Source organism: Delphinapterus leucas, chromosome 6 (genome assembly GCF_059928025.1).
Source record: "Delphinapterus leucas isolate spDelLeu-1000000601 "Yukka" chromosome 6, BTC_Dleu_Yukka2, whole genome shotgun sequence".
NCBI classification, from domain to species: domain Eukaryota; kingdom Metazoa; phylum Chordata; class Mammalia; order Artiodactyla; family Monodontidae; genus Delphinapterus; species Delphinapterus leucas.
Genome location: NC_143134.1, coordinates 119,227,912 through 119,241,808, shown reverse-complemented (window position 1 = coordinate 119,241,808; position 13,897 = coordinate 119,227,912). Strand labels below are relative to the sequence as shown.

The 13,897-nt window shown below is 43.7% G+C and overlaps 1 protein-coding gene across 1 annotated transcript in view; it reads right to left on the bottom strand.

Moving 5' to 3' along the window:
• HMCN2 (hemicentin 2) overlaps positions 1–13,897 on the bottom strand; it is a 156,346-nt gene that overhangs the window by 13,229 nt on the left and 129,220 nt on the right. Inside the window, exons 84-85 of the mRNA XM_089913870.1 lie at positions 13,369–13,559; positions 11,745–11,826 (exon numbers count right to left, since the gene is read on the bottom strand). Of these exons, the coding sequence (XP_089769996.1) occupies positions 11,745–11,826; positions 13,369–13,559 (273 nt within the window). The remainder of the gene's footprint in view (positions 1–11,744; positions 11,827–13,368; positions 13,560–13,897) is intronic.

The following is a 13,897-nucleotide window of genomic DNA, read 5'->3' as shown; positions in this document are numbered from 1 at the left end:
TACTGAACAGTCTGAGTTGAAAGACTCTAGTTCTAGTTCTTTTGTTTTAACAGGCTGCCTTGGACGCTGCCACGGGAAGGAGGTGTGGCCTCATTATTTCCAGGTGAAGGTAGAAACCCTGCTTTCCCAGCTGGCCTCCACTGACACCCCAGAACAAGAAGGGGTGCTTTACCATCGCTGGGCAGGCACAGAGTTCAGAGTTCACACTAGGCCTCCACGGATATCAGACCTGGCTGGGAGGGTGATTGCCCCCACTTGGCCTCATCTGACACCATTACCCCCTGCCCACCCCGCAGTGTGGGGAGAGGGGTGCCTCAGGACAGCAAGGAAAAGGCAGAAGTGTAGGTTTCCCACTTGGTCTTTGTTGATGGGTGTTTGGCTGGAATTGGGTGTCATTACCTAAGTTTTCTAGCTTGATATGCTGTCCTTTTTCTGGTCCTTTAGCAAGAGAGAGCAGACTTTTGAGGGGGCCCTCATTTTTTTTTTTTTTTTCTGAGCCCATTGGTATTTCCAGGTTGCTGGCTTCTCAAGCATCCTGCCCAGGATATATGAGGCAAAAAGAAAAACTAGGGATTTTGCTGCCATATCATCCCATAGGTCCCAAGATCCTTGGCCCATCCTTCTTTTCTCTACCTTTCAGAGTCTTTCAGTGTTTGTTTTCTATATAAAGTCTAGAGTTTTTAAGCTGTCCTTAGCAAGAGGCATAAGCAGAAGTGCCTCTAATTCCATCTTGCCTGGAACCAGAAACCTCCCTCCCTCACCCCCAACCACGACAAAAACTCTCAACAAACTAGGTATAAAAGGGAACTTCTTCAACCTGGTAAAGGGCATCTATAAAAACCCATAGCTGACATCATTCTCAGTAGTGTAAGACTGAATGCTCTCCTCCCTAAGCGGGCGACAAGGCAAGGCTGCCTGCTCTGGCCACTCCTATTCAACCTTGTGTCACAGGGTCTACTCAATGCCATAGGCAACATAGAGAAATTAAAGGTATCCAGAGGGGAAAGGAAGAGGTAAAACCGCTCTACTCATAGAAGACATGTAGAAAATCCTAAGGAATCTGCCAAAAAATTACTAGAACTAAATACTAATTTAGCAAGGTTGCAGGATTTAAGATCGAGATAACAAAAATCAATTGTATTTCTATATATTAGCAATGAAAAATCCAAAAAATCAAACTAAGAGAAGAATTCCCCTTACAATAGCGTCAAAAATCATGCAATACTTAGTAATCAATTTAACAAAAGTACAAGGCTTGTACCCCGAAAACTACAAAATATCACTGAGAGAAATGGAAAAGATCTAAATAAATGGTATAGAACAACTGGATATCCATATGCCAAAAAAAAAGAGGAATTTAGATCCTTATCTCACACAAACATTAACTCAAATGGATTTGGCCTAAATATAAGAACAAAAACTGTAAAAATTACAGAAGACAATGTGACCTTAGGTTAAACAAAGATTTTTAAAATATAACACAATCCATAAAATACTATTGGACTTCACCAAATTTTAACACTTTTGCTCTTCAAAGGCAAAATACAGGAAATGCAAATACAGGCCACAGACTGGGAGAAAATATTTGCAAATCATCTATCTGATAAAGGACTTGTGTCCAGACTATGTAAATGACTCTTAGAACTCATTAATAAGACAATCCAATTTAAAAATGAGCAAAAGGAGGGGGACCTTGAAGATGGCGGAAGAGTAAGACGCAGAGATCGCCTTCCTCCCCACGGATACACCAGAAATACATCTACACGTGGAACGACTCCTACAGAACACCTACTGAAGGCTGGCAGAAGACCTCAGACCTCCCAAAAGGCAAGAAACTCCCCACGTACCTGGGTAGAGCAAAAAAAAAAAGAAAAAACAGAGACAAAAGAATAAGGACGGAACCTGCACCAGTGGGAGGGAGCTGTGAAGGAGGAAAAGTTTCCGCACACTAGGAAGACCCTCCGCGGGCGGAGACTGCGGGAGGCGGAGGGGGGAGCTTCGGAACCGCGGAGTAGTGCACAGCGACGGCTGCGTAGGGCAAAGCGGAAGATTCCCGCACAGAGGATCGGTGCCGACCGGCACTCACCAGCCCGAGAGGCTTGTCTGCTCACCCGCCGGGGCGGGCGGGGCTGCGAGCAGAGGCTCGGGTTTCGGTTTTGGACGGAGCGCAGGGAGAGGACTGGGGTTGGCGGCTTGAACATAGCCTGAAGGGGTTAGTGCACCACGACTAGCCGGGAGGGAGTTCGGGGAAAAGCCTGCACCTGCCGAAGAGGCAAGAGACTTTTTCTTCCCTCTTTGTTTCCTGGTGCGCGAGGAGAGGGGTTTAAGAGCGCTGCTTAAAGGAACCCCAGAGAAGGGAGCGAGCCGCGGCTAAAAGCGCGAACCCCAGAGACGGGCGCGAGCCGCGGCTAAAAGCGCGAACCCCAGAGACGGGCGCGAGCCGCGGCTAAAAGCGCGGACCCCAGAAACGGGCGGGAGACGCTAAGGCTGCTGCTGCCGCCACCAAGGGGCCTGTGTGCGAGCACAGGTCACTCTCCACACCCCTCTTCCGCGGAGCCTGTGCAGCCCGCCACTGCCAGGTTCCCGGGAACCAGGGACAACTTCCCCGGGAGAACGCACGGCGGGCCTCAGGCTGGTGCAACGTCACGCCGGCCTCTGCCGCAACGTCACGCCGCCTCTGACGCCGCAGGCCCGCCCCGCACGCAGTGCCCCTCCTTCCCCCCCCCCCCACCCCCGGCCTGAGTGAGCCAGAGCCCCCGAATCAGCGGCGCCTTTAACCCTGTCCTGTCTGAGCAAAAAACAGACGCCCTCCAGCGACCTACACGCAGAGGCAGGGCCAAATCCAAAGCTGAGCTCCTGTAAGCTGTGAGAACAAAGAAGAGAAAGGGAAATCTCTCCCAGCAGCCTCAGAAGCAGCGGATTAAAGCTCCACAATCAACTTGATATACCCTGCATCTGTGGAATACCTGAATAGACAAGGAATGATCCCAAATTGAAGGGGTGGACTTTAGGAGCGAGATCTATGATTTTTTTCCCTTTTCCTCTTTTTGTGAATGTGTACGTGTATGCTTCTGTGTGAGACCTTGCCTGTATACTCTTGCTTCCACCATTTGTCCTAGGGCTCTATCTGTCCATGGTTTTTAAAAAAAATTTTTTTTCTCAATAATTAATTTTAATTGTAATAACTTTATTATACTTTACCTTCGTTCTTTCTTTCTTTCTTTCCTTCCTTCCTTCCCCCCTTTAGACAACGAATCACCCCAAATTGAGGAGGTGGTCTCTGAGAGCAAGATTTATGATTTTTCCCCCTTTACCTCTTTTTGTGAAGGTGTATGTGTATGCTTCTGTGTAAGATTTTCTCTGTATAGCTTTGCTTCCAACATTTGTCCTAAGGTTCTATCCGTCCCTTTTTTTTTTTTCTAAATATTTTTTAATTCAGTAACTATATTATACTTTATTTTATTTTTACTTATCTTCTTTCTTTCTGTCTTTTTTCCTTCTTTCCCTCCTTCCTTCCTTCCTTCCTTCCTCCCTCCCTCCCTCCCTCCTTTCTTTCCTTCTTTGCTTCTTTCTTCCTTCCTTCCTTTCCTCCTTTCCTTCTTTCTTTCCTCATACTTCTACTAATTCTCTCTACTTTTTCTCCCTTTTATTCTGAGCCGTGTGGACGAAAGGCTCTTGGTGCTCCAGCCGGGAGTCAGGGCTCTGCCTCTGAGGTAGGAGAGCCAACTTCAGGACACTGGTCAACAAGAGACCTCCCAGCTCCACATAATATTAAACGGCGGAAATCTCCCAGAGACCTCCATCTTAACACCAGCACCCAGCTTCACTCAACGACCAGCAAGCCACAGTGCTGGACAACCTATGCCAAACAACTAGCAAAACAGGAACACAACCCCACCCATTAGCAGAGAGGCTGCCTAAAATCATAATAAGGCCACAGACACCCCAAAACACACCACCAGACGTGAACCTGCCCACTAAAGAGACAAGATCCAGCCTCATCCACCACAACACAGGCACTAGTCGCCTCCACCAGGAAGCCTACACAACCCACTGAAACAACCTTAGCCACTGGAGACAGACATCAAAAACAACGGGAACTACGAACGTGCAGCCTGCAAAAAGGAGACCCCAAACACAGTAAGATAAGCAAAATGAGAAGACAGAAAAACACACAGCAGATGAAGGAGCAAGATAAAAATGCACCAGACCTAACAAATGAAGAGGAAATAGGCAGTCTACCTGAAAAAGAATTCAGAATAATGATAGTAAGGATGATCCGAAATCTTGGAAGTAGAATGGACAAAATGCAAGAAACAGTTAACAAGGACCTAGAAGAAATAAAGATGAAACAAGCAATGATGAACAACGCAATAAATGAAATTAAAAGTACTCTAGATGGGATCAATAACAGAATAACTGAGGCAGAAGAACGGATAAGTGACCTGGAAGATAAAATAGTAGAAATAACTACTGCAGAGCAGAATAAAGAAAAAAGAACGAAAAGAACTGAGGACAGTCTCAGAGACCTCTGGGACAACATTAAACGCACCAACATTCGAATTATAGGGGTTCCAGAAGAAGAAGAGAAAAAGAAAGGGACTGAGAAAATATTTGAAGAGATTATAGTTGAAAACTTCCCTAATATGGGAAAGGAAATAGTTAATCAAGTCCAGGAAGCACAGAGAGTCCCATACAGGATAAATACAAGGAGAAATACGCCAAGACACATACTAATCAAACTGTCAAAAATTAAATACAAAGAAAGCATATTAAAAGCAGCAAGGGAAAAACAACAAATAACACACAAGGGAATCCCCATAAGGTTAACAGCTGATCTCTCAGCAGAAACCCTACAAGCCAGAAGGGAGTGGCAGGACATACTGAAAGTGATGAAGGAGAAAAACCTGCAACCAAGACTACTCTACCCAGCAAGGATCTCATTCAGATTTGATGGAGAAATTAAAACCTTTACAGACAAGCAAAAGCTGAGAGAGTTCAGCACCACCAAACCAGCTTTACAACAAATGCTAAAGGAACTTCTCTAGACAAGGAACACAAGAGAAGGAAAAGACCTATAATAACGAACCCAAAACAATATAGAAAATGGGAATAGGAACATACATATCGATAATTACCTTAAATGTAAATGGACTAAATGCTCCCACCAAAAGACACAGATTGGCTGAATGGATACAAAAACAAGACCCTTATATATGCTGTCTACAAGAGACCCACTTCAGACCTAGAGACACATACAGACTGAAAATAAGGGGATGGAAAAAGATATTCCATGCAAATGGAAACCAAAAGAAAGCTGGAGTAGCAATTCTCATATCAGACAAAATAGACTTTAAAATAAGGACTATTACAAGAGACAAAGAAGGACACTACATAATGATCAAGGGATCGATCCAAGAAGAAGATATAACAATTGTAAATATTTATGCACCCAACATAGGAGCACCTCAATACATAAGGCAAATACTAACAGCCATAAAAGGGGAGATCGACAGTAACACATTCATAGTAGGGGACTTTAACACCCCACTTTCACCCATGGACAGATCATCCAAAATGAAAATAAATAAGGAAACACAAGCTTTAAATGATACATTAAACACGATGGACTTAATTGATATTTATAGGACACTCCATCCAAAAACAACAGAATACACATTTTTCTCAAGTGCTCATGGAACATTCTCCAGGATAGATCATATCTTGGGTCACAAATCAAGCCTTGGTAAATTTAAGAAAATTGAAATTGTATCAAGTATCTTTTCTGACCACAACGCCATGAGACTAGATATCAATTACAGGAAAAGATCTGTAAAAAATACAAACACATGGAGACTAAACAATACACTACTTAATAATGAAGTGATCACTGAAGAAATCAAAGAGGAAATAAAAAAATACCTAGAAACAAATGACAATGGAGACACAACGACCCAAAACCTATGGGATGCAGCAAAAGCAGTTCTAAGGGGGAAGTTTATAGCAATACAAGCCCACCTTAAGAAGCAGGAAACATCTCGAATAAACAACCTAACCTTGCACCTCAAGCAATTAGAGAAAGAAGAACAAAAAAACCCCAAAGCTAGCAGAAGGAAAGAAATCATAAAATTCAGATCAGAAATAAATGAAAAAGAAATGAAGGAAACAATAGCAAAGATCAATAAAACTAAAAGCTGGTTCTTTGAGAAGATAAACAAAATAGATAAACCACTAGCCAGACTCATCAAGAAAAAAAGGGAGAAGACTCAAATCAATAGAATTAGAAATGAAAAAGGGGAAGTAACAACTGACACTGCAGAAATAAAAAAAATCATGAGAGATTACTACAAGCAACTCTATGCCAATAAAATGGACAATCTGGAAGAAATGGACAAATTCTTAGAAATGCACAACCTGCCAAGACTGAATCAGGAAGAAATAGAAAATATGAACAGACCAATCACAAGCACTGAAATTGAAACTGTGATTAAAAATCTTCCAACAAACAAAAGCCCAGGACCAGATGGCTTCACAGGTGAATTCTATCAAACGTTTAGAGAAGAGCTAACACCTATCCTTCTCAAACTCTTCCAAAATATAGCAGAGGGAGGAACACTCCCAAATTCCTTCTACGAGGCCACCATCACCTTGATACCAAAACCAGACAAGGATGTCACAAAGAAAGAAAACTACAGGCCAATATCACTGATGAACATAGATGCAAAAATCCTCAACAAAATACTAGCAAACAGAATCCAACAGCACATTAAAAGGATCATACACCATGATCAAGTGGGGTTTATTCCAGGAATGCAAGGATTCTTCAATATACGCAAATCTATCAATGTGATAAACCATATTAACAAATTGAAGGAGAAAAACCATATGATCATCTCAATAGATGCAGAGAAAGCTTTCGACAAAATTCAACACCCATTTATGATAAAAACCCTGCAGAAACTAGGCATAGAGGGAACTTTCCTCAACATAATAAAGGCCATATATGACAAGCCCACAGCAAACATCATCCTCAATGGTGAAAAACTGAAAGCATTTCCACTAAGATCAGGAACAAGACAAGGTTGCCCACTCTCACCACTCTTATTCAACATAGTTTTGGAAGTTTTAGCCACAGCAATCAGAGAAGAAAACGAAATAAAAGGAATCCAAATCGGAAAAGAAGAAGTAAAGCTGTCACTGTTTGCAGATGACATGATACTATACATAGAGAATCCTAAAGATGCTACCAGAAAACTACTAGAGCTAATCAATGAATTTGGTAAAGTAGCAGGATACAAAGTTAATGCACAGAAATCTCTGGCATTCCTATATACTAATGATGAAAAATCTGAAAGTGAAATCAAGAAAACACTCCCATTTACCATTGCAACAAAAAGAATAAAATATCTAGGAATAAACCTACCTAAGGAGACGAAAGACCTGTATGCAGAAAATTATAAGACACTGATGAAAGAAATTAAAGATGATACAAATAGATGGAGAGATATACCATGTTCTTGGATGGGAAGAATCAACATTGTGAAAATGACTCTACTACCCAAAGCAATCTACAGATTCAATGCAATCCCTATCAAACTACCACTGGCATTTTTCACAGAACTAGAACAAAAAATTTTGCAATTTGTATGGAAACACAAAAGACCCCGAATAGCCAAAGCAATCTTGAGAACGAAAAAAGGAGCTGGAGGAATCAGGCTCCCTGACTTCAGACTATACTACAAAGCTACAGTAATCAAGACAGTATGGTACTGGCACAAAAACAGAAAGATAGATCAATGGAACAGGATAGAAAGCCCAGAGATAAACCCACGCACATATGGACACCTTATCTTTGATAAAGGTGGCAGGAATGTACAGTGGAGAAAGGACAGCCTCTTCAATAAATGGTGCTGGGAAAACTGGACAGGTACATGTAAAAGTATGAGATTAGATCACTCCCTAACACCATACACAAAAATAAGCTCAAAATGGATTAAAGACCTAAATGTAAGGCCAGAAACTATCAAACTCTTAGAGGAAAACATAGGCAGAACACTCTATGACATAAATCACAGCAAGATCCTTTCTGACCCACCTCCTAGAGTAATGGAAATAAAAACAAAAATAAACAAATGGGACCTAATGAAACTTCAAAGCTTTTGCACAGCAAAGGAAACCATAATCAAGACCAAAAGACAACCCTCAGAATGGGAGAAAATATTTGCAAATGAAGCAAATGACAAAGGATTAATTTCCAAAATTTACAAGCAGCTCATGCAGCTCAATAACAAAAAAACAAACAACCCAATCCAAAAATGGGCAGAAGACCTAAACAGACATTTCTCCAAAGAAGATATACAGAATGCCAACAAACACATGAAAGAATGCTCAACATCATTAATCATTAGAGAAATGCAAATCAAAACTACAATGAGATATCATCTCACACCAGTCAGAATGGCCATCACCAAAAAATCTACAAACAATAAATGCTGGAGAGGGTGCGGAGAAAAGGGAACCCTCTTGCACTGCTGGTGGGAATGTGAATTGGTTCAGCCACTATGGAGAACAGTATGGAGGTTCCTTAAAAAACTACAAATAGAATTACCATATGACCCAGCAATCCCACTACTGGGCATATACCCTGAGAAAACCAAAATTCAAAAAGAGTCATGTACCAAAATGTTCATTGCAGCTCTATTTACAATAGCCCAGAGATGGAAACAACCTAAGCGCCCATCATCGGATGAATGGATAAAGAAGATGTGGCACATATATACAATGGAATATTACTCAGCATTAAAAAGAAATGAAATTGAGCTATTTGTAATGAGATGGATAGACCTAGAGTCTGTCATACAGAGTGAAGTAAGTCAGAAAGAGAAAGACAAATACCGTATGCTAACACATATATATGGAATTTAAGGGGAAAAAAAAATGTCATGAAGAACCTAGGGGTAAGACAGGAATAAAGACGCAGACCTACTGGAGAATGGACTTGAGGATATGGGGAGGGGGAAGAGTGAGCTTTGACAGGGCGAGAGAGAGTCATGGACATATACACACTAACAAACGTAGTAAGGTAGATAGCTAGGGGGAAGCAGCCGCAAGGCACAGGGATATTAGCTCGGTGCTTTGTGACAGCCTGGAGGGGTGGGATAGGGAGAGTGGGAGGGAGGGAGACGCAAGAGGGAAGACATATGGGAACATATGTATATGTATAACTGATTCACTTTGTTATAAAGCAGAAACTAACACACCATTGTAAAGCAATTATATCCCAATAAAGATGTTTAAAAAAATAAAAAATAAAAAATAAAAAATAAAAAAAATAAAAATGAGCAAAAGACCTAAATAGGCACTTAGCCAAAGAAGTCATATGAAAGAGTAATAAACACGTGAAAAGATGCTCGATATCATTAGTTATTAGGGAAATGCAAATTAAAACCACAGTGAGATACTGCTTTGTAACCACAAGGATGGCTAAAATTTAAAAGACTGACATTACCAAGTGTTGGCAAGGATGTGGAGAAACCAAAACCTCATACACTACTGGAAGGAAAGTAAAACTGTACAGCCAGCTTGGTGATTTCTTAAAACGTGACCTATACAGTGATCAGGTCACCCAGCAATTAGACTCCCAGGAATCTCGAGAGAAAGAACATATATCCACACAAAGACGTATACACAGATGTTCACAGCAGCATTATTCACAAGAGCCAAAAACTAGAACAATCTAAATGTCTAGTGACTGGGGAATGGATAAACATAATGCGGTCAATCCAGACAATGGAATACTATTGAGCAATGAAAGGGAATGATGTACTGACATACGCTATAACATGGATGAACCCCCAAAACATCGGTAAGTGAAAGAAGTTGGAACCAAAAACTGCGTATGATTCCATGTATGTAAAATTACCAGAAAAGGTACATCTGTAGGGACAGAAGGCAGATCAGCAGTTGCCTGGGGCTGGAGGTGGGAACGGAGATTGACTACGAATGGGCAGAGGGAACTTGGAAATATTCTAAAAATGGGTTGTACAATGCTATACATTTATTAAGAATCACCAAACTGTATACTTATAATGGGTGGATTTTTTCACTTAAAAATTGTGGTAAAAAACATATAACATAAAATTTACCATCTTCCTCGTTTTTAAGTGTACAGCAGTGTTAACTGTATTCGCACTGTTGTGCAAACAACACCACCATCCATCTCCAGAACTCTTTCATCTTGCCAGACTGAACCTATATCCATTAAACACTAATTCCCATTCCCCTCCCCCCAGCCCCTGGCAACCAGCATTCTGCTGCCCGTCTCTGAGAACTTGACTACTCTAGGGACCTCATACAATTAGAATTATACAGTATTTGTCTTTTTGTGACTGGCTAATTTCACTTAACGTGACGTCCTCAAGCCTCATCCATGTTGTAGCATGTGACAGAGTTTCCTTCTTTTTTAAGGGTGAATAATACGAATGGGTGAATTTTATGGTATGTAAATTATGTCTCAATAAAGCTATTTTTTTTTAATTTTTAAAAAAAATTTTTTTTGCAGTACACGGGCCTCTCACTGCCGTGGCCTCTCCCGTTGCGGAGCACAGGCTCCGGACGCGCAGGCTCAGCGGCCATGGCTCACGGGCCCAGCCGCTCCGCGGCATGTGGGATCTTCCCGGACCTGGGCACGAACCCGCGTCCCCTGCATCGGCAGGCGGACTCTCAACCACTGCGCCACCAGGGAAGCCCTAAAGCTATTTTTTAAAAAGGCAAAATTCTGGACGGTGATTCCCTCTAGAGGGGGTAGAGACTGGAAGGGGGCATGATGCGGGGGGGCGGGTCTGGGAACTGTTACTGTTCTATTTTCGGATCCGGGTGCAGGTAACCTGGGTGGGTTCATGTTATGAAAATTCATTGAGCTGTACTCTAGTGACATGTACCCTCCTCCTGTGTGTTAATCTTCAATGAAAAGTTTCATTAAGAATCCTTATTTATTCCTGTTTTGTAAATAAGTTCATTTGTATCGTTATTTTAGATTCCACATATAAGCGATACCATATGATATTTGTCTTTCTCTGTCTAACTTACTTCACTCAGTATGACAGTCTCTGGGTTCATCCATGTTGCTGCAAATGGCATTATTTCATTCTGGCAGGGGAGGGATAAATTGGGAGACTCGGACTGACATATACACACTACTATATATAAAATAGATAACTGATAAGGACCTACTGTGTAGCACAGGGAACTCAATACTCTGTAATGACCTATATGGGAATAGAATCTAAAAAAGAGTGGAGATATATATATACATATGTATAACTGATTCACTTTGCTGTATGGCAGAAACTAACAACATTGTAAATCAATGATACTCCAATAAAATTTTTTTTAATCCCTATTTAGACTTATTGTGAGCTATAACCTGCTTGGCAAACACAGGAGCTGTCACTATGATCTCAATGACAGTTTTGAGTTCTGAATAAACAGGTCCCCCAGGCCTGGCTGCTGGGTCCCCAGTACTCACCAGCCCCTAATTCCCATTCCACATTGGGGAGACAGTTCACGGGACTTCAACTGTGTGTTCTGAACAAAGATTCAGAATGACCCTCTATTCCCATCACACAGCCTGGGCGGCGGCAGCCACAGCCTCGGCACAGCTGCCCCCTGGGCGCCCACCTCACTGTGTGCCCACCTCACCTGGTCCCCACCCAGGGCCCAGGAAAGGTGGGGCCGAGACTCACTCTGCAGCACAAGGACCACCACTTTCTCCACCGCGCCCAGCTCATTCTCCGCCAGGCACTGGTATTGTCCCGCGTCGTCCTTCTGTGGGTGGGCATGGGAGCGGGGCGTGGCATTCAGGAAAGGAGGACGAGGGGGCGGGGAGCATCTGGGGACAGCTGGGCACAGACAGGGGCACCTGGAGCAAGACCCATCTAACCAGGAGGAGCTTAGAGCATAAACCAGCCAGGAGCCCGCAGATTCCACCAGAGGGGCTTCCATGGCTGCTTGTCAATAGAATCCAAAGAGAATCCAGCCCCTTTCACCCCTGGAACTTGGGGTGGTGACAACTCATTGCTCTAAGGGGAGCTATATGCTGCAGAAGCATGATTTAGATCCACCTCTTCCAAATTGTGTACGTTAAAGTATTATGACTCCACGGCACATTATTAGGAATTCCTTAGAAAACGGGTTTTGTGTTAGAGCAAGTTTGGGAAACACTGAGTTAGACGAGAACAGGTTTCAGCACTGCAGGCTCCCTGGGGCTTTTATTGTGCAAGTGCGCGCTTCCAGTCTTCCAGAGGGGGAGCGTTTGCAGCACTTCCTGGCCTTGGTGATAGGGAAGTTTCTTCCCAGGATATCCACGACCATGGCAGTGATGCAACTCAGGAAGAATGCTGGCTCAGATTCGATTCCAGTGGCAGCACCACCATGAGATGGAGCTGGGGCAGCCTGAGGCCACTGTCCACGCCCAGAAGATAATATCCCGGAGGCCACTCCCAAGGGACTGTCAGCGGGCAGCACGGCATGCAATTAAGAGTATAGATTTGGGCATCAGTCCGAGATGGGACCGAATCCGGGCTCCACTGTTCACCATGTCTCTGGAGCCTCAGTTTCCCCATCTCTAAAACGGGGATAATAACAATAAGATTGTTGTAAGCATCAAATGAAATCATGCTCCCTAAATGCGAGGCACGGTGCCTGGTCCACAGCAAATACTCAGGTCACGGCAACCCTTACTGCTGCTGCTGCCTTTACCAGTCTGAGACAGGCTCCAAGATGGGCAAGATCAAGGACCCCTAAGATGAGTCCTTGACATCATCGAACTGTGGAATTCTGCAGGACCACTGGGACTTGGGACACAGAAGGGAAGGTAAGCAGGGGCTGCCCCCGAGCTCAAGGCTTTGGAAATGGCGTGGAGTAGGAATCAGGAGACCTGGGCTGGGGTCCTGCCTCAGGTGCTTACTGGCTGTGGGCCTCTCTGACCCTCAGTGTCTTCATCTGTAAAATGAGGCACTCTTATCCGCTTACTCTGCTCCATGGGGGTGTTATTAGTAACATATATTGGCATTACTGAGGGACCAATCACTCTTAAGTACCTGGTGTGGGTCATCTCACTGATATCTCACTATAAAGCTATGAGGTAGAACAATTATTAGCCCCATTGAATGGATGAGGTAATTGAGGCACAGAGAAGTTAAGCCACTGGCTGGAGGTCACCCTAGTTAGTCAGGCGGGGATCTCTGGGTACAGGCAGGAAAATGCTTTGTAGACTGTAGAGGGTGGTGCCAACCTAAAGAACCGTCTTGGATAATCAGACAAAGTGGAGGGTTGTCCCAGGTGGCCCCAGCCCAGGCCCCGCCTTGCCTCGGTCCTACGGATGGTCAACGAGCCATTCTGCAGCCTGTGCCGGAGCCGGCTTCCCTGCAGCAGAAGGCCATCTTTGATCCAGTGGATGTTGGGTGCTGGGTCTCCACGGACCACACAGTCCAGCCGGACGCTGCCCCCAACGGGTTCCACCAGGTAGGAAAAAGCCTCCCCTTGTAGGACAGGAGCCTCTGCACAAGGTGACAGTGGACAAGGAGTGAGAAAAGAGGTTTCCTTCAGGCTAAAATTCCCATAAATCCATCCCCAAAAGCCTGCCAGACAGACCCCAGGAACCTATGGAGGCTCCTGCTGGCTCAGCACAGCTGTGTAGAGTCAATACATCTGGGATGGCATACAGCTTCCATGTCGCAGGTCAAGTGAACTAGACTGGCAGTGGCTGCCAGGAACACTGTGCTGAGAAGGATTTGAAGTTCAGTGGGAATAGTGCTATGATTGATTAGTGATGCCTGAGACAGGCACAGGAGGGGAGAAAGTGTATGAGTGTCATACACTGGCGCTCAGAGACGGA